Source organism: Heterodontus francisci, chromosome 19 (genome assembly GCF_036365525.1).
Source record: "Heterodontus francisci isolate sHetFra1 chromosome 19, sHetFra1.hap1, whole genome shotgun sequence".
Classification (NCBI taxonomy): domain Eukaryota; kingdom Metazoa; phylum Chordata; class Chondrichthyes; order Heterodontiformes; family Heterodontidae; genus Heterodontus; species Heterodontus francisci.
In genome coordinates this window covers 63922868-63949652 of record NC_090389.1, presented here as the reverse complement: position 1 = coordinate 63949652, position 26785 = coordinate 63922868, and the positions used below count along the sequence as shown (strand labels likewise).

At 42.9% G+C, this 26785-nt stretch overlaps 1 protein-coding gene across 3 annotated transcripts in view; it reads left to right on the top strand.

The window, feature by feature from the left end:
• hdac11 (histone deacetylase 11) overlaps window positions 1-26785 on the top strand; it is a 134264-nt gene that overhangs the window by 39918 nt on the left and 67561 nt on the right. For 2 of the 3 annotated variants that reach the window (XM_068051794.1, XM_068051795.1), the window contains one exon: window positions 5278-5394. The exons of the other annotated variant lie outside the window; for it this stretch is intronic. In XM_068051794.1, the coding sequence (XP_067907895.1) occupies window positions 5278-5394 (117 nt within the window). The remainder of the gene's footprint in view (window positions 1-5277; window positions 5395-26785) is intronic. 3 annotated transcript variants of the gene reach the window in all.

The window sequence follows — 26785 nt, the reverse complement described above, 5'->3', positions numbered from 1 at the left end:
GGACTGCAGCCCAGCTTCGCGAAGAAGAGGCAGGATGGCCCCGGGAAAAGGTATGTTTTAGGGGCCTCTCTGAGGCAAGGGTGGTCTATTTGGGGGGTGGCGAGTGGCGTGCTGGACGTTGGGGGTGGTTAGGGCATTGGGGTGGCCCTCCATCAGGCACCGTCCGCCCCACCCCCCAGCTGTCAGAGAGCTGCCTGCTTTAGTCAGCCGGCTTTTCCCAGGCCTGGGCCACCCGACTGGCCATGGGTAAAATCCCTCTGGCGGCGGGTGAAGGCCCTTAAGTGGCCATCAGTTGGCCACTTAAGGGCCTTGATTGGCCTGGGGTGGGGGGGGTGGATTCCTGCTGCCCTGTGTAAAATGGTGGTGGAAGCGTGTTGGGAGGGGCCCTCCAAGCCTCCCACTCCATTTTACATCACCCCCCGCCCCCCCCACCACCATTTTGCTCTTTGGGGGGCATAAACCTCCAGCCTCAGTGTCAGTTGGTAACTAGAATGTATTCAAATACAGTAACTGTCCGTAAAAGACAAATACATTTTAAAAGAAAGGTTGCGTAAGTTTATTCCGTTTGGGCAGACAGCAGCCAGATAATGGAAACCAATCATAGTTTGGATCTTAAAATCTTTACAATGGTGAGGGTGGAGGGAGAGACTGACAAACTGAATCGCTTTCCTTTTTCTCCTCCACGGAAAACCCAATTAACAAAAAGTAGCTTCGCACTCGTGTGTCTCTTGTGTTTCTGTCTCTCTTCCCCACCACCCCCCCCCCCCCCCCCACCTCCAGTGTCTAGAGTCTCTGAGTGAGTCTGTTTCAGTGTTTCCCTCTGGGTCTGGGTCTCTAAGTGTGTGCCTAGGATTTCTCTCCTCTCTCCCTGTTTGTATGTGTATCCACACACATAGTATACTTTGTCTGTCTCCCTCCTCTCTCTCTACCTGTCTCTTTCCCTCCTCTCTGGCTGGAATTTCACGGCCCCCCAACAAGTGGGCTTGTGGTAGGGTGGGCTGAAGAATTGAGTGAGAGGCTGTGGTGGGGGGGGGGTGGGGAGGGAAGGCCGTTCCCAACGCCTTCCTGCCTCCGCTGCAATTTTATGCGGGGCAGCGGTGAAACAGCCTGCTCACCCCAGGCCAGTCAATGTCCTTAAGTGGCCAATTAACTGCCACTTAAGGGCCTCCAACCACTGCCACTCATATTTTACCCGTGGAGTCTGTGCCCCACAGATGGCTGCCTCCAACCACCCCCCTCCCCCCCATCTTGCCGGGGTGAGGCCCCACAAGCTTACTTGGGTTATCGGGCCGTCTTTCCTCTTGCTTTCGATGGCTGGGTGTAGACCCAGCAATGGCCACCACTCCCGGTGGCACTGCTGAGGATTGGCCAGCAGCTCCAGTAGACTGGACATCTTGTCTCAAGGAGGTGGAAGACCCGCCCAAGACCAATTAAGGCCTGGGGGGGGGGGGAATCCCAGGCCCGGGACAGGTGGACTCTGCTCCCACCCAACGTAAAATTCCGGTCTCTCTCTCTCACTCTTTCTCTCTTGCTCTTCCCTTCTTCTACTGCCTTAGTATTTAAAAGTTTGTGGAAGTGTTTGAAGGTTATAAAAAGTGTTTAAAGTGTTTAAAAGTATTGTTACGACTGAGGTGGGAGGAGTGCACTGTTTTTTTTCTAGTTCCACTTCTCCACAGGTCACAACACACATTTAAATGTTTGCTCAGTTACCGATGTGGTCAATCATATACTCTACTCTTTAACCCAGAATAGAATACACCAACCAGCTTTCTTTCATAAGCAACAAAGTTATCAGTTTATTATGAAACAAGATATAATCAGTCACGAAGCAAAGCCTTAACACAGAGTGAAATGTGAAAGTTCCCTTTTAAGGGGCTAAGGCCCCCTTAACACACACACAGGTTAACTGAAAAAATAAAGATTTTCTTTTCAGAGCTCTGTTACCAAAAAAAAAAGACAAAAAAGAATACTTTGGCCAAATACTTGCTAATTCTTGAAGAAAAAAGAGACGATATAGAAAGATGTCAGTTGTCCCTTTTATAGTTTGGTGTCCAAGATACATGTAGACGGCTGTCACTGGGATCTTTCTCTGGAGCAATTCGTTCAGGCAGCATTGAGGATTTATCCGGCAGGTTTTTCCAACGTCTCAGGAGAAATGCGGCAACAGGCATTTCAAGCAGGCCTTTCCGGATAAATGTAGTATCAATTTCTCTATTTCTTACACTCGCTTCTAAGAGCTTCTTAAAGAGATGGAAAAGGCTGATCTGGGGTGACTGCTCTATTGGCTGGATTTTAAAACTCCAACTGACTGTCCAAAGTGAAACCAAAATAATTTTTCAAGAGTCCAGCCTCCTGACTCCTATAAATCATGACCTGTCACTTCTATGTAAACAGCCCCCTCATGTCAAAAAAGCCCCTGCTGGGTAATTATCTGAAGCAAGGGTTGCTTACAAATCAAGTCCAAAAGAGCTTAAAATGACCTATTTTTAAATAAAACCCCACAAAATCTAGCAGCTATGAACTCTTTTTTTGAGCTTTAAAACACGTCCTCAAAATTTAACAAAAAATGGAAGTACTTTCATAACAATACTTAAAATCATCATAAAACACTCACCTGCCCTTTGAGCTGAAGACTGACCACAAGGGACGTGGCTTCAGCTCATGATGTCATTAGGGGGTGTGGCTTCACTGGGAATGTGCCTTGCTGCTAGGCCTCACAAATCATTTTGTCCGTGGGCCATGCAACAACAAGAAGTTGAAATTTTCACGCAGTCAACAAACTAGGTAAGTTTGCATTTCTTATTGCAGTCAGTGGCAAACACCAGCATTTTGCCAATGACCGCAAAAGCTGGACCAATGTCCCATAGCAACAGTGTACGCCAAAGATGCACCATTACTATGGTGTAAGTTTCCAGCAAATATTGTCCCAGGGTTTGTAGTGTCCTACTATGGTAATGTTAAAGTACAAAAACTTCTTCCCTCGATATCGATCGGCTGAGATTTCTTTAGTGTCACAATTTTAAATTTATACCTAAACGCATTTTTTTTTTGCTATGGGGGCAAATAACATTTGACGTTGACTATGTAGACATCTGTTTACTGGGGATGAAGATTGAGAAATAAAATGGAGAGCCTTTTCTTGTAACAGATTGGAAAAGGAATTCTTCAGCTTGCTCACTGAAATGATTTTTTCATATCCAATGCAATTTTGAATGAGCAGAGTTTGAGAAAATCATTCCATCAAATTTCAGATAATGATTTCTAAAATTTAGCATTGTACACCATCCATTTTGATTTCTGTGTCAATGTTTCTTGTAATGTGTAATGAGGTAGGATTAATAAGAGATATTGTAGTTAAGGATCCTTTAGGGGGTAGCGATATATAAAAAGAAAGAGAGTAGCTAAAGTGAGCGTGGGACCCTTGGAGGATGCGACTGGAGAATTGATAACGGGGAACAGGGATAATGGCAGATAATTTAAACCAATATTTTGCATCGGTCTTCATGGTGGAGGACACTATAAACATCCCACAGATAAGCAAGGAGCTAATGGGAGGAAAGATCTTGTAACAGTCTCTATCACAAGGGACAAAGTATTTGACAAACTAATGGGACTAAAGACAGACAAGTCGCCAGGACCTGATGGCCTACATCCAAGGGTTTTAAAGGAAGTGGCTGCAGAAATAGTGGAGGCATTGGTCAAAATATTCCAGAACTCACTGGATTCCGGGAGGGTCCCAGCGGATTAGAAAACCGTTAATGTGACGCCCCTGTTCAAGAAGGGAGGGAGACAAAAAGGAGGAAATTATAGGCCAGTTAGCCTAACATCGGTCATTGGGAAAATGCTAGAATCCATTATTAAGGAAGAAATAGCAGGACATTTAGAAAAGCTTAAGGCAATCAAACAGAGTCAATGTGATTTTGTGAAAGGGAAATCATGTTTGACAAATTTGCGAGAGTTCTTTGAGGATCTAACAAGCAGAGTTGATAAAGGGGGACCAGTAGATGTAGTGTATTTGGATTTCCAGAAGGCATTCGATAAGTTGCCATAAAAAAGATTATTGCACAAGATAGGAGCTCACAATGTTGTGAGTAATGTATTAGCATGGATTGAGGATTGGTTAACACACAGAAGACAGAGAATCGGGATTAATGGGTCTTTTTCAGGTTGGAAAGACGTAACTAGTGGAGTGCCACTAGCATCAGTCCTAGGGCCTCAATTATTTACTATCTATATTGACTTGGAGGAGGGGGCAGAGTGTAATATATCCAGATTTGATAACGATACAAAAATAGGTGGGAGGGCATGTTGTGATGAGGACATAAGGAATCTGCAAGGGGATATGGACAGGTTGAGTGGGCAAAAACTTGCCAGATGGAGTTTAATATAGGAAAGTGTGAGGTCATGCACTTTAGTAGGAAGAATCAGAAGGCAGACTATTATTTAAATGGCGAGGGACTCCAAAAATTACAGCACCGAGGGATCGGGGTGTTCTTGAGCATGAAGCACAAAAAGTTAGCGTGCAGGTGCAGCAAGTAATTAAGACAAATGAAATTTTGGCCTTTATTGCTAGGGGGTTGGAGTTTAACAATAGGGAAGTCTTGTCACAACTGTACAGGGTGTTGATGAGGCCGCACCTGGAGTACAGTGTAGTGTACAGTTTTGGTCCCTGTATTTAAGAAAGGATATACTGGCATTGGAGGCAGTTCAAAAGAGGTTCACTAAGCTGATTCCTAGGATGAAGAGGTTGACTGGTCAAGAACGGCTAAACAGGTTAGGCCTTTATTCATTAGAGTTTAGAAGAATGAGGGACGATCTTATTGAACGTACAAGATTCTGAGAGGGCTTGACAGGTTACATGTTGAGAAGATGTTTCCACTAGTGGGGGAATCGCGAACTAGGGGACATAGTTACAGAACAAGGGGGCACTCATTTAAAACTGAGATGCAAAGGAATTTCTTCTCTGAGTGTAGTGAATGTCTGGAATTCTCTACCCCAGAAATATGTGGAGGCGCGATTACTGAAAGTATTTAAAGAGGAGGTAGATAGATTTTTGACATATAGAGGAGTTGAGGGGTATGAGGAGCTGGCACCAAAGAGAAGTTGAGGTCTGGGGCAGATCAGCCATGATCTTATTGAATGGCAGGGCAGGCTTGAGGGGCCAAATGGCCTGCTCCTCCTATTTCTTATGTTCTTATGTTCTTACATTTCTTCATGATACAAAATTTACTTAATTGTTACACAGCACCTAACCTCCCACGTATCTTTCTTCTGCAGTGGTCATTTATAGTTGCCACTATTACTGAGATACTACCTGTGGCATTCCTGCCTAACTTTATCATCCAGAGAAAAGTACTAAGACCTTTCAGGACACAAACTGGTGGAACAATTATGGTAAGAAAATTGTTTTATTTGAAAGCTATCTTGCATGGTGAGTTACCAATATTCTTTGATAACTGAAAAATTATTCATCACAGTCAAAGGTGTATGGGTGTGTGTGTGTCTGGTCACTTAATTTTACACAAGTGATTGAACATCTGGAACTTAATCTCTGATGAGCCATTGTCAATGAATGATTCTTCAAATATTAGACAGTATTTAAATTCTACAATGCATGTAGCTGCCAGTTGTTTAAATAGTGCATTATCATTCCTATGTAGTGAAAGATTGATTCCTGTAGAATAGCTGCTAGCAAGTTATTCAGAGCCTTCAGATCAATTTTGTCTTGGAAAATCCAAATGATTCTGCTCAGTTCTTCAGAAATGCCACATAATTGTGTTGCTCAAGATAAAAGGGTAGAATGTTTGAACTCTTAATACCTTCGTACTAATTTCTTCTGTATGCATTTTTTTTACATGGGCTAAATTTTTTTTTTATGGGATGTGGGTGTTGCTGGCAAGGCCAGCATTTGTTGTCCATTCCTAAATAAACTGGTTAACATTTATGTAAAAATAGAATAAGTAGGATTGTGGTAATATTGTGTTACAAGTTTGTACATGAACTATTGTTTTAAAATTGCTTCCTTAAAATTTGGTCCTGTACTATGCATAAGGTATATGACCTCTCATTGAATGTGACCGAGTCCACTCTGCCCTTCCCTCCCAACATACATGGGACATGCATCACAAGCCAAATGACTGATGTTTACCCTTTCCCTTGAACAGGAGAAATATCGAACAATCTGAGGTCTTTTCCTGGAGACTCAGTTTTACAACTCCCCTGCCAAACACCCAAACTACCTCTCTGTAATCAGGAAGTGAATGCAAGCCAGCAGTACTAATCCCAGCCCACCATAACTGCTGGAGGGTAGGATTTCCCTGCACTAATGCAGTTGAATCATATAGTACAAGAACAAGTTGCTTCCGACCTAATACGTTGCTTCCAAGACTGGCAAAGCATGCCAAGAGGGTTCAATTTATCAATTAAATCTCCATATACATCAATATCCATGGTTTAATAATTTACATAACTATTCAATGGTAGCTTGTAAATATCTTAGCTCTTCATAGAATCATAAAATGGTTACAGCACAGAAGGAGGCCATTCAGCCTGTCATGTCAATGCCAGGCTCTCTGCAAGAGAGTGAGAGAGTTGATTCCAAGACTACGTTCCTGAATCTAAATAAAGGAAACTATGAAGGTATGAGGCGCGAGTTGGCTATGATAGATTGGGGAACGTTACTTAAAGGGTTGACAGTGGATAGGCAATGGCTAGCATTTAAAGAGTGCGTGGATGAATTACAACAATAGTTCATTCCTGTCTGACACAAAAATAAAACAGGAAGGGTGGCTCAACCTTGGCTTACAAAAAAAATTAGGGATAGTATTAGATCTAAGGAGGAGAAATATAAAATGGCCAGAACAAGCAGCAAACCTGAGGATTGGGAGCAGTTTAGAATTCAGCAAAGGAGGACAAAGGGATTGATTAAGAAGGGGAAAATAGAGTATGAGAGTAAGCTTGCAGAGAACATAAAAACTGACTGTAAAAGCATCTATTATCAGAAACGGGGGAATTTATAATGGGGAACAAAGAAATGGCAGACCAATTAAATGCATACTTTGCTTCTGTCTTCACAAAGGAGGACCCATTACCTCCCAGAAATGTTGGGGAACATAGGGTCTAGTGAGAAGGAGGAACTGTATGAAATCAGTATTAGTAGGGAAATGGTGTTAGGGAAATTGATGGGATTGAAGGCTGATAAATCCCCAGGGCCTGATAATCTACATCCCAGAGTACTTAAGGAAATGGCCTTTGAAATAGTAGATGCATATCTGGTCATTTTTCAAAATTCTATAGACTCTGGAACAGTTCCAATGGATTGGAGGGTAGCTAATGTCACCCCACTATTTAAAAAAAGAGGTAGAGAGAAAACAGGGAATTATAGACCAGTTAGCCTGACATCAGTAGTGGGAAAAATGCTAGAGTCCATTATAAAAGATGTAATAGCAGAGCACTTGAAAAACAATGACATGATCGGACAAAGCCAACATGGATTTATGAAAGGGAAATCATGCTTGACAAATCTACTCAAACTTTTTGAAGATGTAACTAGTAGAATAGATAAGGGAGAACCAGTGGATGTGGTGTATTTGGACTTTCAGGAGGCTTTCAATTAAGGTCCCACATAAGAGATTAGCTTGCAAAATTAAAGCACGTGGGGGTAAGGTACTGACATGGATAGAGAACTGGTTGGCAGCCAGGAAACAAAGAGTAGGAATAAACGGGTCTTTTTCCAAGTGGCAGGCAGTAACTAGTGGGGTACTGCAGGGATCAGTACGAGGACCCTAGCTATTCACAATATATATTTATGATATAGATGAGGGAATTAAATCTAATATATCCAAGTTTGCAGATGACACAAAGCTGGGTGGGAGTGGGAGTTGTGAGGAGGATGCAGAGAAGCTCCAGTGTGATCTGGACAGTTTGAGTGAGTGGGCATATATATGGCAGATGCAGTATAATGTGGATAAATGTGAGGTTATCCACTTTGGTGGCAAAAACAGGAAGGCAGATCATTATCTGAATGGTGATAGACTGGGAAAGGGGGAGGTGCAGCGAGACCTGGGTGTCCTTAAGCACCAGTCGCTGAAAGTAAGCATGCAGGTGCAGCAAGCAGTTAAAAAGGCATATGGTATATTGGCCTTCATAGCGAGAGGATTCGAGTACAAGAGCAGGGATGTCTTGCTGCAATTATACAAGGCCTTGGTGAGACCACATCTGGAGTATTGTGTGCAGTTTTGGTCTCCTTATCTGAGGAAGGATGTTCTTGCTATGGAGGGAGTGCAGCAAAGGTTCACCAGACTGATTCCTGGGATGACAGGACTGACGTATGGAGAGAGATTGGGTTGTATTCGCTTGAGTTTAGAAGAATGAGAGGAGATCTCATAGAAACCTACAAAATTCTAACAGGATTGGACAGACTAGATGCAGGAAGGATGTTCCTGATGGCGGGGAAGCCCAGGACCAGGGTCACAGTCTAAGGATAAGGGGTAAGCCATTTAGGACTGAGATGAGGAGGGATTTCTTCACCCAGAGAGTGGTGAATCTGTGGAATTGTCTACTATGGAAAGCAGTTGAGGTCAAATCATTAAATATATTCAAGAAAGAGGTAGATATAGTTCTTGGGGCTAAACGGTTCAAGGGATACGGGGAGAAAGCGCGAACAGGGTATTGAGTTTGGATGATCAGCTATGATTGTATTGGCGGTGCAGGCGCGAAGGGCCGAATGGCCTACTCCTATTTTTCTGTGTTTCTAAGAGCAACTCACCTGGTTTCACTTCCCCGCCTTTTTCCCCTTAGCCTTTTTCTCTTCAGACAATTATCCAATTCTCTTTTGAAAGCTACAGTTGAAATCTATCTCCATCACAATTTCAGACAGTGCATTCCAGATCCTAACAAAAGGTTTTTTCACGTCACCATTGCTTCTTTTGCCAATCACTTTAAATTGGTGTTCTCTGATTCTCAACCCTTCCGCTAGCGGGAACAGTTTCTCCCTATCTAATCTGTTCAGACACCTCATGATTTTGAACAACTCTATCAAATCTCCTCTTAATCTTGCCTTCTCCAAGGAGAACAGCCCCAGCTTCTCCATTCTATCCACAAAATTGAAGTTCCTCATCCCTGGAACCATTCTCGTGAATCTTTTCAGCACCCTAATGCCTTCACATCCTTCCTAAATTGTGGTGCCCAGAATTTGATACGATACTCCATTTGAGGCCAAATCTGACTTTTACACAGGTTCATTATAACTTCCTTGCCTTTCTACTTTACAGCCCTGTTTATAAAGCCCAGAAACCATTATGCTTAACTGATTTTTCAACCTGCCCTGCCACCTTTAATAATTTGTGCATAAATACCTCCAGTTCCCTCTGCTCCTGCACCCCCTTTAGAATTGTGCTCTTTATTTTGTTTGCCTCTGCTTGTTCTTCCTCCCAAAATGAATCACTTCACTTACACTTCAAATTTCACCTGGCACATATCTGCCTAATCCACCAGCCTGACCATGTCCTCTTGAAGTTTATCACTTTTCTCCTCACTGTTCACAATACTACCAAGCTTTGTGTCATCAGCAAATTTTAAAATTGTGCCCTGTACACCTAGGTCATTAATATATAGCGAGAAAAGCAGTAGCCCAATGCTATCCTCTGGGGAACCCCACTATATACATTCTAGCAGTCTGAAAAACAACTGTTCACCACTATTCTCTGTTTCTTGTCATTTAGCCAACTTTGTATCCATGCCACCACTGTCCCTTTTATTCCATGGGCTTCAACTTTGCTGACAAGTCTGTTATGTAGCACTTTTATCAAATGCATTTTGCAAGTCCATGTGCACCATATCCACTGCATTACTCTCATCAACCCTCTTAGCTCATCAAGAAACTCAAGCAAGTTAGTTAAATGTGATTTTTCCCTCAACAAATCTGTGCTAGCTTTCCTTAATTAATCCACAATTGTCCAAGTGACTGTTGATTTTTTTTTTTGTCTTCCCCGAGTTATCGTTTCTAAAAGCTTTCCTACCATCGAAGTTAAACTGTCTGACTAACTGGCCTGTAGTTGCTGGGATTACCCTTACCCCCTTTTTGAACAAGGGTGTAACATTTGCAATTCTGTAGTCCTCTGGCACCACCCTGCCCATCCAACTGCCCCCCACCCCACCCCCACCATATCTAAGTAGGATTGGAAGATTATGGGCAGTGCCTCCTCAATTTCCACCCTTCTCTCATTATCCTTCGATGCATCTTCTCTGAAGGTAAGCTTGCAGGTCCAACAGGCGGTTAAAAAGGCAAATGGTATGTTGGCCTTCATAGCGAGAGGATTCGAGTACAGGAGGAGGGATGTCTTGCTGCAATTATACAGGGCCTTGGTGAGGCCACACCGGAATATTGTGTGCAGGTTTGGTCTCCTATCTGAGGAAGGATGCTCTTGCTATAGAGGGAGTGCAGCGAAGGTTTACCAGACTGATTCCTGGGATGGCAGGACTGACGTATGAGGAGAGATTGAGTCGGTTAGGATTATATTCGCTGGAGTTCAGAAGAATAAGGGGGAATCTCATAGAAACCTATAAAATTCTAGCAGGACTTGACAGGGTAGATGCAGGAAGGATGTTCCCGATGGTGGGGGAGTCCAGAACCAGGCGTCATAGTCTAAGGATACGGGGTAAACCTTTCAGGACTGAGATGAGGAGAAATTTCTTCACCCAGAGAATGGTGAACCTGTGGAATTCGCTACCACAGAAAGCAGTTGAGGCCAAAACATTGTATGTTTTCAAGAAGGAGTTAGATATAGCTCGGGTCTAAAGGGATCAAAGGGTATGGGGAGAAAGCGGGAACAGGTTACTGAGTTGGATGATCAGCCATGATCACAATAAATGGCAGAGCAGGCTCGAAGGGCCAAATGGCCTACTCCTGCTCCTATTTTCCATGTTTCTCTGGTCCTGGTGACTTATCAACTTTTAGCTACAGCCAGCCTATCTAATACCTACTATTTATCAATGTTTAGCCCATCCAGTGTCTCAACTACCTCTTTTTCGCAATGTCTTTTGTAAAGCCAAATCCAAAGTACTAATTTAGAACCTCAGCCATGCCCTCTGCCTCCATGCGTGAATCCCCTATTTGGTCTCTCATCGGCCCCTACCTACTTTGGGATTCTCTTTTATTCCCTTTACATAACATAACTAGAAGTAGAAGACCATCATCCTCTCAAGCCTGCTCTGCCATTCAATACGATCATGGTTGATCTTCTGTCTCAACTCCACTTTCCCATCTGCTCCCCATATCCCTTGATTCCTTGAGAGACCAAAATTCTGTATATCTCAGCCTTTAATATACTCAATGATGGAGGAAACACAACCTTCTAGGGTAGATAATTCCAAAGATTCACAACCCTCTGAGTGAAGAAAGTTCTCCTCATCTCAGTCCTAAATCATCAACCCCGAATGCTAAGACTATGCCCCCATGTTCTGTTCCCTACCCAGGGGCACCCCTGTCTGTGTCTATCCTGTCAAGCCCCTTCATAACCTTGAATGTTTCTTTGAGATCACCTCTCATTCTTCTAAATGCCAGAGAATATGGACCCTATTTACCCAGCCTCTCATCATGCAAAAATCCTCTCATCCCAGGAATCCATCTAGTGAGCCTTCACTGTACTGCCTCCAATTCAATCATATCCTTCCTTAGATTGAGAGAACAAAGCTGTGCGCAGTACCCCAAGTGTGGTTTCACCAAAGCCCTATACAATTGCAACAAGACTTCCTTATTATTGTACTCCAGTCCCTTGCAATAAAGGCCAACATATTATTTGCCCTCCTAATTGCTTGCTGTATCAGCATGCTAAATGTGTCCCTTGTATGAGTATGCTCTAGTCTCTCTGAACATCATCATGGAGAAGTTTCATGCATTTAAAAAAAAAATTCTGTTTTTCTATGCTTCGTTCCAAAGTGAATAACCTCGTACTCCTCACATTATACTCCATCTGCCATCTTGTTGCCCACTCACTTACCCTGTCTATATTTGTTTGAAGCCTCTTTGTGTCCTCCTCACAGTCTACATTCCCACCTAGCTTTGTATCGTCAGCCTGTCCCCCACCTTTCAAGTATTTATTAGCCCCCCCACCCATCTCACAATTTGACCGAGGAGAAATGTTAGGTAATGTATCAAGTTGCTGTTAAGATGAACTGGCCACATATAGGCTAAATGCACAAAACATGTGAATGTGAGTTAAATTCATCTGAAGAAGTGGTGCTTCCTACATACCATATGAGATTGAGACATTGGAGCGTTATTTGCATGGAATAGTTTGAGATGGCTTCATTCAAGTAAGCTTAGTGGGTGTAACTGCTAGCCAGCTCACACTTTGGACGTGGTAACCAGTTTGATTGGCAGCTTAATTGGCCAAAACCCCAAACAGCCTTTGGCTTCCTATTCAGCTGCATAAGAACAGATAGTTTATAGAAGTCTGGACTGGAAGTCAGTCACAGATGGTGAGAACTCCCTACTTCAGTTTAGCACTACTCCATTTCAGAGAATTGCAAGTTAGAGTGAATTTAGCCTGTTAACAGGGAGAGTACAGTGCAGTTCCTTATTTTATAAAGGAGCAGTCTGCAATAGATTTAAGTTCACTAAGTGTTTTGTTTGTTCATGTTGTTACGGCCAAGTGAGGAGGGGGTCACAGTTGCTCCTCATGGCCTTCCTCTTATTTGACTGCAAAAGGGTTTATTACTTTTTAAACAGTGGTTGTGCTTACCACCTCTGAGTGTTTTACCTTTTAATGTGATCGTGAAAGAACCAATTGGACAGATTTTCTTGAGTTTAAACAAGAAAGAGATAAGTTTATTGCACTCAGCAGTCTAAACCGATTTAAAAATAATAATAAATAAGCCAAACATTCATGCACACATTCACATGAGAATCACATGCACACAAGTAGATTAGAGAGGGAAAAATATGTTTTGTGTTTGGATTAGAGTCCAGAATAAATGGAAGTTAAATACACAGTTTGTGAAGTGGATGATTCGGTGGTCTTCCAGATGAAGTTGTATTCTTGAAGTCCTCAGCTGGTCAAAGTGCACTTTGTGGTTGGCCCGCTTGGCTTAAGGCTTTCTTGGAGGCAGACTTGTAGTTGGTACTCTTTCCCTGGTCTCTATCTTAAACAATCTGTAGGCTTGAAGGGATTCATAGTTGCAGGCGGTTTTCAAACTTGTGTTACCTTGGGTGTGTGGGGGGCGGTAGAGAGAGAGAAAGGGAGGCACGCAGCCTTTTCCTGCTGCACAGTCTGAGTTACTGCTTGTCTCTTTGTGTAACAGAACACTCAGTTTTTCCAGAGATAGATAGATGGTTACATGGTTCTCTCAATCCCCTTTGTTTTTAATGAGGTTCAAAGTCTAAAACCCAAAACCTCTCTCAGGTGATATTGTCAGCGTTTACCCCCTGGAGGGACATCTCCAGTAATGAATGCCTCAAGATAGCTTAGAGTGTCCTGCTAACGAAGGTGATCTGGATAATCTACTCAGCATTGTCCTAGCTGGGATTCTTGTTGGACTTTTGTCTCCAGTTCGATCTCCTGGTATTTCAGATGCAAATTGCGGTGACCATCTTGGCTGCCAGTTTTTTAAAAGCTAACTGTAGGATTTTCTCCATTAAAAGCCTATTGTAAGTTTCCAACCAATGAAATAATATTTCTCATTTGGCATATTGTGTTTTCCTGACCATATAAGTAAAATAAATTAGAACTTGTGTATTGCTGAAAAAGAGACATGCTTTTGAAGCTTTTTGTCTTGCACTCATCAGGATAGATGCAAGGATGCCAAATTTCAAGCAATGAGTGCAATGTGAAAAGCTTTGACAGCATGTCTTTTTTTTTTCAGCAATACGCAAGTTCTGTACTACCAAGCAACAATTTGTATACCTGAGACGGGTACAACTGGGATATCAACAACATAGTATAAATTGTTGCTTCATTTTGAAATTTGGAATTCTTGGATTTGTCCTAATGAGTGCAAGAGGGAAAGCTTCGACAGCATGTCTCTTTTTTTCTGCAATACTAAAATAAATAACTTGTTTACACGTTACACTTGTGTTCATCAATCTTCCTTTCCAAACATAGAGTGCATGTAGGAGCATATGTGGGATTGTAGTATTCAGCTCATATAACGAGAGTGATACTGTTATATGGCCTGGATATTGGGCAGTAGAGGTAAAGTCTTGATCATACTCTACTGACAGGAGAGACCAGTGATGTTGAATTCAAGCAAATATCCAATGCAGACCTTTAAATTTATGACAACATTGAATTTTAAAAAATATTTAATACATATCTATGCAGTACATATTTTGACTCCTTATTTTGGCTATTATTTAGTTGGTGGTGTCAGGTTTGAGACCAGGATCAGAAGCCATACTTTTAGCTAAGCTGAGTAACCTCTATCATTTGCTGTATGTTATATTAATGGCACAGAGAGAGGTTTATAATGGTTCCTGTTTCAAAATTGCTTAATTTGAGGAAATATTTAAGGAAGGAATGAGCTGTTGTTTGAGATTGAAGTTTCAACTTGTTTATATGCTAATAACTGCTCAGCCATTGAATTGCAGTTCAGTAAAGTGTGAGACCACATTATAAAACTGCAGTTACCTTCCTCAAATAAATGTAATTAAATTTATAATGGGATACTGCACTGGAACTGTTTCATGCAGTGTGCATTCTCATAGTCTATAATACTATAGCTACTGAATTTAAAAAGGAAATTTATTCTATTAAATTGCCCAGTATTCTAAAACATATATATGTAGTAAAAACAAGAAATGCTGGAATCACTCAGCAGGTCTGGCAGCATCTGTGGAAAGAGAAGCAGAGTTAACGTTTCGGGTCAGTGACCCTTCATCGGAACTGACAAATATTAGAAAAGTCACAGGTTATAAGCAAGTGAGGTGGGGGTGGGGCAAGAGATAACAAAGGAGATCTAGATTGGACCAGGCCACATAGCTGACCAAAAGGTCACTGAGCAAAGGCAAACAATATGTTAATGGTGTGTTGAAAGACAAAGCATTAGTACAGATTATGTGTAAATACACTGAATATTGAACAGCAGCAAGTGCAAACCTGAAAAAAAACAGTGGGTAAGCAAACTGAACAAACAAAGATGAAATGAAATAAATGCAAAAAAAATTGTAAAAAAGAATGTTTTAAAAAAAAAGGAAGAAAAAATAACTGAAAGTAAAATGGGGGGCTGTCATGCTCTGAAATGATTGAACTCCATGTTCAGTCCGGCAGGCTGTAGTGTGCCTAATCGGTAAATGAGATGCTGTTCCTCGAGCTTGCATTGATGTTCACTGGAACACTGCAGCAATCCCAGGACAGAGATGTGAGCAGGGGGGAGTGTTGAAATGGCAAGCAACCGGAAGCTCAGGGTCCTGCTTGCGGACTGAGCGGAGATGTTCCGCAAAGTGGTCACCCAGTCTGCGCTTAGTCTCCCCAATGTAGAGGAGACCACACTGTGAGCAGCGAATACAATATACTACATTGAAAGAAGTACAAGTAAATCGCTGCTTCACCTGAAAGGAGTGTTTGGGGCCTGGGATAGTGAGGAGAGAGGAGGTAAATGGGCAGGTATTACACCTCCTGCGATTGCAGGGGAAGGTGCCCTGGGACAGGGACGAGGTGGTGGGGGTAATGGAGGAGTGGACCAGGGTGTCGCAGAGGGAGCGATCCCTTCGGAATGCTGACGGGAAGGGAGGGGAAGATGCGACTGGTAGTAGTATCATGCTGGAGGTGGCGGAAATGGCGGAGGATGATCCTTTGGATATGGAGGCTGATGGGGTGAAAAGTGAGGACAAGGGGAACCCTGTCACGGTTCTGGGAGGGAGGGGAAGGGGTGAGGGTAGAGGTGCGGGGAATGGGTCGGACATGGTTGAGGGCCCTGTCAACCACAGTGCGGGGAAATCCTCGGTTGAGGAAAAAGGAGGTCAGATCCGAAGCACCGTCATGGAAGGTAGCATCATCAGAGCAGATGCGTCGGATACAGAGAAACTGGGAGAATGGAATGGAGTCCTTACAGGAGGTAGGGTGTGAAGAAGTGTAGTCGAGATAGCTGTGGGAGTCGGTGGGCTTATAATGGATATTGGTAGACAACCTATCCCCAGAGATGGAGACAGAGAAGTCGAGGAAGGGAAGGGAAGTGTCAGAGATGGACCATGTAAAGGTGAGAGAAGGGTGGAAATTGGAAGCAAAGTTGATAAAGTTTTCCAGTTCGGGGCGGGAGCAGGAAACGGCACCGATACAGTCATCAATGTACCGGAAAAAGAGTTGGAGGAGGGGGCCTGAGTAGGACTGGAACAAAGAATGCTCGACATATCCCACAAAAAGACAGGCATAACTAGGACCCATGCGGGTACCCATAGCGACACCTTTTACTTGAAGGAAGTGCATGGAGTTGAAGGAGAAGTTGTTCAATGTGAGAACAAGTTCAGCAAGGCGGAGGAGGGTGGTGGTGGATGGGGACTGGTTGGGCCTCTGTTCCAGGAAGAAGCGGAGAGCCCTCAAACCATCCTGGTGGGGGATGGAGGTGTAGAGCGATTGGACGTCCATAGTGAAGAGGAGGTGGTCGGGACCAGGAAACTGGAAATTGTCAAAATGACGTAGGGCGTCAGAAGAGTCACGGATGTAGGTGGGAAGAGACTGGACCAGCGGAGAAAAGATAGAGTCTAGATAGGAAGAAATAAGTTCAGTGGGGCAGGAGCAGGCTGACACAATGGGTCTGCCGGGACAGTCCCGTTTGTGGATTTTGGGAAGGAGGTAGAAGTGGGCTGTCCGGGGTTGTGGGACTATGAGGTTGGAAGCTGTAGAGGGAAGATCTCCAGAGGAGAGGAGGTCAGTGACAGTCCTTTGGACGGTGGCTTGATGTTCGGTGGTGGGGTCATGGTCCAGAGGGAGGTAGGAAGAAGTGTCCGTGAGTTGGCGTTGAGCTTCTGCAAGGTAGAGGTCGGTACGCCATACGACAACAGCACCACCCTTGTCTGCAGGTTAGATGACCATGTCGGGGTTAGACCTGAGAGAACGGAGTGCCTCAAGTTCAGAGGGGGACAGGTTAGAGTGAGTGAGGGGGGCAGAGAAATTGAGACGACCAATGTCTAGCCGACAGTTTTCAATGAAAAGATCAAGAGCGGGTAAGAGGCCAGGGGGAGGGGTCCAGGTAGAGGGAGAATGCTGGAGGCGGGTGAATGGGTCTGCTGGTCGGGGGGAGGACTCCTGGTCAAAGAAGTGAGCCCGGAGGCGGAGGCGACGGAAGAAGAGCTCAACGTCATGCCGAGCGCAAAATTCATTGAGGTGGGGGCGTAAGGGGATAAAACTGAGACCTTTGAGTACAGAACGCTCAGCGTCAGAGAGGGGGAGGTCAGAGGGTATAGTGAATACACGGCAAGGGGTCAGATCAGAAGGGGTGGGGTCAGATGGAAGTGAAGCGGAGGGAGGATCTGGAGGGGCATTAGTCCCCATCAGCTGCTGGAGCTTGCGTTCCTTAACCCCTGAAAGGAAGGAAAAAAGTTTTTTGTTAATGCGTCGGATGAGACGTAAGATGAAATGAAACTGCGGAGTAGAACAGCTTTGAGATAAGATGAGGTGGTGCTGCTGGAGAGAGAGGTCCAGTGTGTGCATGTGGCGGCGCATAGCACTGAGCGTGGATCTCAGGATGCGGCGAGAGTAGCAGTCCGAGGAACGTTGTATTTCTCGGAGATACCTGTGATCCTGGGTGGTTTCAAAACATGATGGGTGAAACTGCAGTTGGAATCCACGTGGAATAAGTCGGAGCCGGAGACAGTCACTGCGGAAGGAGATGTGGCTGTGAAAACGAGTTTTGGTAGATACCTTATCAAACACCAGGAGGGAAATAGAAAGCAATGAAGGTGAACAAGGTAAAAGAGACAAACGAAAATCCCGTCGGAGAGAAGAGCAGAACTTCTTCAAGGTAGGCATTCCTGGAAGAGAAGTGGCAGTGAATTAAACACTAAAATAAAAGCAAAATACTGCGGATGCTGGAAATCTGAAATAAAAACAAGAAATGCTGGAATCACTCAGCAGCTCTGGCAGCATCTGTGCAAAGAGAAGCAGAGTTAACGTTTCGGGTCAGTGACCCTTCTTCTTCATATATGTAGTCATGTCTCTGTCATATCTTGTTGCCTCTTTCTTATTTAACTGCTGGCTAGAATCAACCTGAAAACAAACATCATGTGAAATGCTACTTCTGCATACAAGAATCCTCCTTCTTTAACATCACAAAATTCTGGTCTGATGGTATAGTAATGAATACAATGAATAACAAAATTTTTCGGGCAAGAGGAAATAACTGGTCCATCCAACTTCCCATAAGATTACCAACCGGCACAGTTTTAGATTTAATAATCGTGAATCCCATTTACTGGCAGAAACTTGTCTAATCCCCGATTGAATTCATAGCTTTTTCTTCCACCATCCTTGCTGGTAATCTGTTCTATATATTTATTACCCTTTTATTGAAAAATTTTGCCCGAATTTCCAATTTTTTTTATTGTCCTTGATGTACAACCCCTTGTTCTTTAACCTCACACATGGCAGATAAACCTAAATGAATTTGCATTTTCCAGTTTGCTTATCATTTTGAACAATGTTGAACGAATCATGGGCCTGTATTTTCTTTTCTAATAAGTGAAGACACAGGGTAGCTAATCTCTCCTTGTGGCTCTAAACCTTGTGGTCTGCAGTTGATCTATTAACTCTCTACATTCTGTCTGAAAGCTTAACTATTTTAAAAATATTAAGCTGAGACCATAACTAAATGCAATACTTCCAATGTGGTCTCATCAATGCAGGATGTAATTCTGGAATTGCCTCTGTTCACTTCCCTGGCATCCCAGCTTGATAGCTAGAACACTATACTGATGGGTTTAGTAGGAGAAAGGTTTCCTGTTTTTAATGATTTCCTAAATATTTCAGTTTCTGCTTTTTTTTAAAAGAAGAATATCACTAAGCTATACAACTTTCTTTTAAGCACTGAGATTGCACCAAAATCCTTCAGTTTGAATGTTGTAAAATGAAGAAATTATATTTTTTGAATGCCTATGGACATGTACTGCAATTATGATATTAACATAGGCTTTTGCAGTCATGTTGAGGCCATTCAACTGTGTGTAAGTAAAGTTCAAAAGTTTGCACCTGAATTCATCTTTCAACATCTATATAAATATTATGTGTACATTTATGATGTTCAATGGTTTGCTTGACTGTTGCAGTGATTCTAGGAAATTCATAGGAACATAAAGTATGGAACAAGAAAATACCGCAGCCTATCATGCCAGCTCTTTCTACAAACAATGTTAAATGTACCACACTATGAATTCAACCCCTCCCATTTAAGCTTTGGAGTGAAATTTCTGCATAAATAGTCCTTCATTGTCAAAGGTAACTGAAGAAAATTTCAGTATAACCGTCTATCCATTCACATTTGTCAACCCTTTACCAACACTACATTCCTTCTCCTTGAGCACACGAATAGTTAATCCCGTGGGATAGTTGATTATCTCAATTTACACCTTATTGTACCTTTTAAGTGCACCTTTAGCAAGGGGGTGGGTGGGCTGGTTGGAGCATGCGCGTTCCTCTTTAGATAGTGAGGCCAAAAATACTATTAGAAGAGGAAAGCTCAAATGTGGAGCCACCAATGAGAAGAGCTTAGATTGATGAGAGAAATCAAGAAACTGTCTTTGAAGAATTGAAATAAGCAAGATTTTCATATCCCCATCAGAAGGCATGGAGTAGCATAAGATGTGATTCATTGTAAGGAGTGTAGGTTTTGAATATAATCTGAAGCAGGTTCATGAACATAAAATGCAATAATCAGCAAGAACAGATAGGAATGGAGGAGGAAGCCCTTGGTACCATATTGTAGAAGGCAATAATTAGATTATTAGGCAAAGTGTCATTTACTTATTGTTTTTAAAATTGATATTCTAAAATTAAAATAGAGAATTATTGCAAAGGCTGTACCTGCATATGTACATAAGAGTACATAATTGGAGGTTAAAAATCAGATGGCCTGTACAATTGAGGTCCCCACTGTAATAAAGCTACTGAAATTTTTAGTGTTAATACAATACTATTTATCCTCCATTGTAAAAATAAATGTTAACACCACAGCTCCAGTTCATGATTTGAACTTGCAGGGACGTAGTTCTTTCTCATTTAGAAATCCATAGATGTAGCAGGTGCAACCAGATTATACGTACCAAAAATATTTGACATTCACCAAATGTACGTGTGCTGCACAAGAAGCTGTATTGACTTTTTTTGAAAGGGCATACATCATGTTGCATGACATCGTCCAAAATCAGTTATCGCACCAGTCAATTTTGAGTCCATTGCTTAACGAGAAAAGCTATGCACAGTGCAGACACCTATAGACATTTGATGCCTTTTGTATGGTTCAAAAATATTATTCTGATAATGATTAACTCTAGATCAGTGGACTTTAACCTTTTTTTAATGGGGATGCATTTTAACTTAATGTATCAGGAGCCTTTTAATTTAAAAGCCTTAGAAGCAGCCTCTTCCAATATTATTACTGAAGATAAAAAGGACCCTAATATATACTTTTTCCTGCACCCTGGGATACATTTTGAATCTGGAGATCTCTGATTTATAGTGAGGCTTGAGCAGTATTAAAATTTTAAAAAGTATTCATTGCTGTCAGTGGATTGTCTGTGACTGATGACTTTCACTTCCATAAACCACGTCAATAATGCACTGATTGTGAAAAGACGTTAATAACATTAAGGTTCCGTCTTGTCCTGGTTCTGTATTTTATCTTGCGATTAAACACTGGATTATTTATTTTTTTATTTTATTTAGAGATACAGCACTGAAACAGGCCCTTCGGCCCACCGAGTCTGTGCTGACCAACAACCACCCATTAATACTAATTCTACATTAATTCCATATTCCCTACCACATCCCCACCATCCTCCTACCACCTACCTTCACTCGGGGCAATTTACAATGGCCAATTTACCTATTAACCTGCAAGTCTTTGGCTGTGGGAGGAAACCGGAGCACCCGGCGGAAACCCACGCGGTCACAGGGAGAACTTGCAAACTCCGCACAGGCAGCACCCAGAACTGAACTCTGGTCACTGGAGCTGTGAGGCTGCGGTGCTAACCACTGCGCCACTGTGCCGCCACATAGACATTGGAAAAGCCTAACTCCTGCTTTACCTGTAGAACAAGAACATGCATTGCATCTTGTGGCACTATACGTTTATAGACCTCAAGTGAAGCAGCATTAGAGTGTGGTGCAGAATTGGACCAGGGCAGATGTAATTTGTCACAGTTTTAGAGCCATACGTTATGTCTTTATTATTTTAAATTATAAATTCCTATGGGCACATGTAAAATGGAAAATGGCTGCATATAGTGACACCACTGGCCCTGGCCAGAATGGAGACGATTGCGTAATTCTCCCGTCAATCGGGCCTGGAGATTGCACATGGGATGAGTGGCCCTGGGAATACGCAACATTAACTCCGGACCCTGTGAAGTCTCATGGCATCAGGTCAAACATGGGTAAGGAAACTTCCTGCTGATCGCCACTCACCGCCCTTCCTCAGCTAATTAATCAGTCCTCCTCCATGTTGAATACCATTTGGAAGAATCCTTGAGTGTAGCAAAGGCACAGAATGTACTCTGGGTGGGGGACTTAAATGTCCATTACCAAGAGTGGCTCAGTAGCACCTCGACTGACTGAGCTAGTCGAGCCCTGAAGGACATATCTGTCAAACTAGGGCTGTGGGAGGTGGTGAGAGCATCAAGACAGAAAAACCTACTTGACCTCACCCTCCCTAGTCTACCTGTTGCAGATGCATCTGTCCATCACCATATTGGTAGGAGTGACCACCACACAGTTTTTGACAAGATGAAGTTCCATCTTCACACTGTGGATACCCTCCATTGTGCTGTGTGGCACTACTACTGTGCTAAATGGGATAGATTCAAAATTGGGCATGCATGAGGTGCTGTGGGCCATAGGTAGCAGCAGAATTGTATTTACCAACAATCTGCAACCTGATGGCCTGGCTTATCCTTCCCCTATCATTAGCATCGAGCCAGGGGATCAACCCTGGTTCAATGGGGAGTGCAAGTGAGCATGCCAGGAGCAGCACCAGGTATACCTAAAAATATGGTGCCAAGCTGGTGAGGCTTTAACAGCGAACTACATGCCTGCCAAACAGTGGCAACAGCATGCGACAGACAGAGCTAATCAATCTCACAACCAACGGATCAGATCAAAGCTGTGTAGTCCTGCCACATCCAGTTGTGAATGGTGGAGGACAATTAAACAACAAACCAGAGGAGGAGGCTCCACAAACATCCTCATCCTCACTTATGGGGGAGCCTAGCACATCAGTGCAAAGGCCAAGGCTGAAGCATTTGCAACCATCTTCAGCCAGAAGTGCCAAGTGAATGATCCATCTCGGCCTCCTCCTAAAGGTAAGCAACAGAATAATGACAGTTATCTTATTGCTGTAGATTAATAAATTAAGTTTCTAGCAGCAAATCCTGTCATATTTGCCTTGCTTGTGTTTCCCAATGTACCAGAAACAGCATCCTTTACTGCTGCATGAGTTCCTCAGGGTAGTGCCCAAGGCCCACCCATCTTCAGCTGCTTCATCTGTCATAAGGTTGGAAGTGGGGATGTTTGCTGATGATTGCACAATGTTCAGTACCACTCATGACTCTTCAGATACTGAAATAGTCCATGCCTGCAAGCAGCAAGACCTGACAACATTCTGGCTTGGGCTGGTGTCGTGCCACACAAATGCCATGCAATAGCCATCTCCAACAAAAGAGAATCTAACTATCTCCCTTTCATGTTCAATAGCATTACCATCACTGAATCCCCCCATATCAACATCCTGGGTGTTACCATTGACCAAAAACATAACTGTACCAGCCATATAAATAGTGTGGCTACAAGAGTAGATCAGAGCCTGTGAATTCTGCAGTGAATAACTCACCTCCTGACTCCCCAAAGCCTGTCCATCATCAGTAAAGCACAAGTCAGGATTGTGATGGAAAACTATATACTTGCCTTTTTTTTAATCATTCGTGGGTTGTGAGCGTCGCTGGCAAGGCCAGCATTTATTGTCCATCTCTAATTGCCCTTGAGAAGCTGTCTCTTCAACCAGTGCAGTCCATGCAGTGTAGGTACACCCACAGCAGTGTTAGGAAGGGAGTTCCAGGATTTTGACACTGCGACAGTGCAAGAGTGGTGATAAAGTTCCGAGTGAGGATGCTGTGTGACTTGGAGCGGAACTTGCAGTTGGTGGTGTTCCCATGCGCGTGCTTCCCTTGTTCTTCAAGGTGTTAGAGGTTGGGTTTGGAAGGTGCTGTGCAAGGAGCCTGGGTGAGTTGCTGCAGTGCATCTTGTAGATGGTAAACACTGCAGTCACTGTGCGTTGGAGTTGGAGGGAGTAAGTGTTTATGGTGGTGGATGAAGTGCCAATCAAGCAGGCTGCTTTGTCCTGGATGGTGTCAAGCTTCTTGAGTGTTGTTGGAGCTGCACTCATCCAAGCAAGTGGAGAGCATTCTATCACACTCCTGACTTGTGCCTTGTAGATGGCAGACAGGCCTTGGGGAATCAGGATGTGAGTTATTCACTGCAGAATTTCTAGCCTTTGACTTGCTCTTAGCCATAGTATTTATGTGGCTGGTTCAGTTCAGTTTCTGGTCAATGGTGACCTGTAGGATGGTGGTGGAAAATTAAGTGATGGTAATGCAGTTGAATGTTAAGGAGAGCTAGTTAGATTCTCTCTTGTTGGAGTTGGTCATTGCATGGCATTTGTGTGGCATGAATGTTACTTGTCACTCATCAGCCCAAGCCTGAATGTTGTGCTTTAGTACTCGGGCATTGTGAATGGTACTGAATAAGTGCAATCATCAGTGAACATCCTCACTTTTGACCTTATCTTGGAGGGAAGGTCATTTAAGAAGCAGCTGAAGATGGTTGGGCCTAGGCCAAACACTACCCTGAGGAACTCCTGCAGCTGAGATGACTGGTCTCCAAAAACTATGATCATCTTTCTTTGTGCTCCAACCAGTGGAGAGTTTTCCTCCTGATTCTCATTGACCAGTTTTGTTGAAATTATTTGATGCCGCACTCAGTCAAATGCTGTCTTGATGTCAAGTGCAGTCATTCTCACCTCACCTTTGAAATTCGGTTCCTTTTGTCCGTGTTTGGACCAAGGCTGTAATGAGGTCTGGAGCTGAGTGCCCCTGCCGGAACACAAACTGAGCAGATTGTTGGCGAGTAAGTGCCACTTGATAGCATTATCAACGACATCTTCCATCACTTTATTGACAATTGAGACTAGATGGATGGGGTGGTAATTGTATTGAATTTGTCCTACTTTTTGTGGACAGGATGTACTTAGACAATTTGCCACATTGGATGAGTGCAGCTCCAACAACACTCAAGAAGTTCAACACCATCCAAGACAAAGCAGTCCACTTGATCATCGCCCTATCCACCATCTTAAACATTCACTCCCTCCACCACTGGTGCACAGTGGCAGCAGTGTGTACCATCTACAAGACGGTAGGTAGGCCTTTGGATAGCAACTTGCCAAGGCTCCTTGCACAGCACCTTCCAAACATGTGACCTCCACCACCGAGAAGAACAAGGGCAGCAGAAGAACACCACCACCAGCAAGTTCCCCTCCAAGCCAAACACTATCATGACCTGGAACAATATCGCCTTTTCTTCACTGTCGCTGGTTCAGAATCCTGGAACATTATTCCTAGGATCAATGTACCTTCACCACATGGACTGCAGCAGTTCAGGAAGGCAGCTTGCCACCGCCTTCTCAAGGGCAATTAAGGATGGGAAATGACACTTGCATCCCACGAATGAATTCAGAAAAAAAATCTGCAAGTGACTGGATTGATTTTACACACAGACTTTGTATATAACTATCCTCCACTCACTCAATTTTCTGGAGAAATAGCCCTGCTTTTTTCAGAGATGTTGTGGTTTTGGTTCGGCTACATATAGTGACACCACTGGTTCCGAACAGAAAGGAGATGATTGGGTAATTAGGCCTGGAGACTGCACTCAATGGTAATGCAGCAGCACCTCCACTGGCAAATAAATGTAATTACAACATGATAAATTTACATATACAGTTTTCCATTTTAAATGTGGACATTGGAATGTATAATGGAAAAGTTATAAGGAAGTGCATCCAAATGTAAGATGTTTATTGTAGGTAGATTGGTGCCTTGCTTTAGTTACAAGGTTGTAATCTCTCAAGCATTTTAACTAATAAAGGAAAGTGAAGTTTGTGATTTGAACTTTAAATTGAGAGATACAAGAAAATTACTCCCCCATACCTGTCGTATTTTATAATGTACTTGGTGATCTACTATGTACATGATTGGTAGGAGGATAGATCCTGTCAAGAATGTGTAACTGATTTCCTAGTGGAGTTGCTGACCGTGATGTTGTCTACTTGGATTGTGTGCTGCATGATACTATTATGGCCTATTCAACCATAGCTGTGTTGTGTCATTGAATATGCTAATGTCCTATTTAATATCAAGATTGTAAAATAAATTATGAAAGATGTCATAGGTAACATATATGAGAAAGGTTGAGAGCGCAATGTGGCTTATCTCACTGATGGCAAATAAAAGAACCTTACAGGAAGGAACAGGCCATTCGGCGCAGCCAATACTTGCTAGCGTTTATGCTCCACTTGAGTCTCCTCCTGCCTTTCCTCACCTAACTCTTTTCAGCATGACATTTTATTACAGTTAAACCACTACATAAATATAAATGTTTTGTTGTACATGTCCAATTGTCTTTTGAAACTTCCTGCAGAATTTGCTTCCAGATCGTAACCCTCTGTAAAGAAATTTCTCCTGTTATGAAAGTACTTCCATTTTGAAGAAAATATTTTGTGAAGACTCGTGTTTTATGATTGTGGAAATGGATTCCTTTGGAGGACTGAAGCGATTACATAGATGCTGGACTTTGTTTTTTTTTTAAATAGTCACTGGAAGGACTTTGGGACTTGGTTTCGAAACACACTTACTGGAAGTCACATGTCTTCGGCTAAGTAAACAGCAAAAGCCTTGGTGACTGGGTGAGTTGTTAACAGAGAAGTGACATGTCAAGATTTATGGTGATCAAGAGTTGGTTTCGTTTTGAATATTGTTTTGAGTCAGTTGAGAGTCAGCCTGCTAAGTGAAAAAACACCAGTTCATCCTTTTTCCACCTCTCTGAGAAACACTGAAAATCCAGTGCGATAGCTGAAAGCCCTGATGCTGCGTTTCTCCAGGAAAGCCTGCCAGACTAATCCTTGACGTCGCCTGAAGAGAACCGCTCCAAAAGATCCCAGTAACAGCCCTTTATGTGTATTTCGGATGCCAGAATAAAGGGACAACTGATAACACTCCGTAACTTCTCCTTTTCCTTCAAGAATTAACAAGTTTTTGGCCAAAGTTTTGTGTCTTTTTTTGTAAAGAGATCTCTGCAGAGAAAACTTCTTTATTTTTTTCTTTAACGTGTGTGTGTGTTGGGCTAATTTAGAGGGAAACTTTCATATTTCAGTCTGTGAGTTAATGCTTTTGCATCTTTACTGAATAAATCTTGTTTTATAATAAATTGGTAATTTTGTTTATTAAAGAAACCAGGTTGGTGGATTTTATTCCGAAATAAAAAGAGTATATAATTGGCCGTATCGGTAACTGGATAAACATTTAAATATA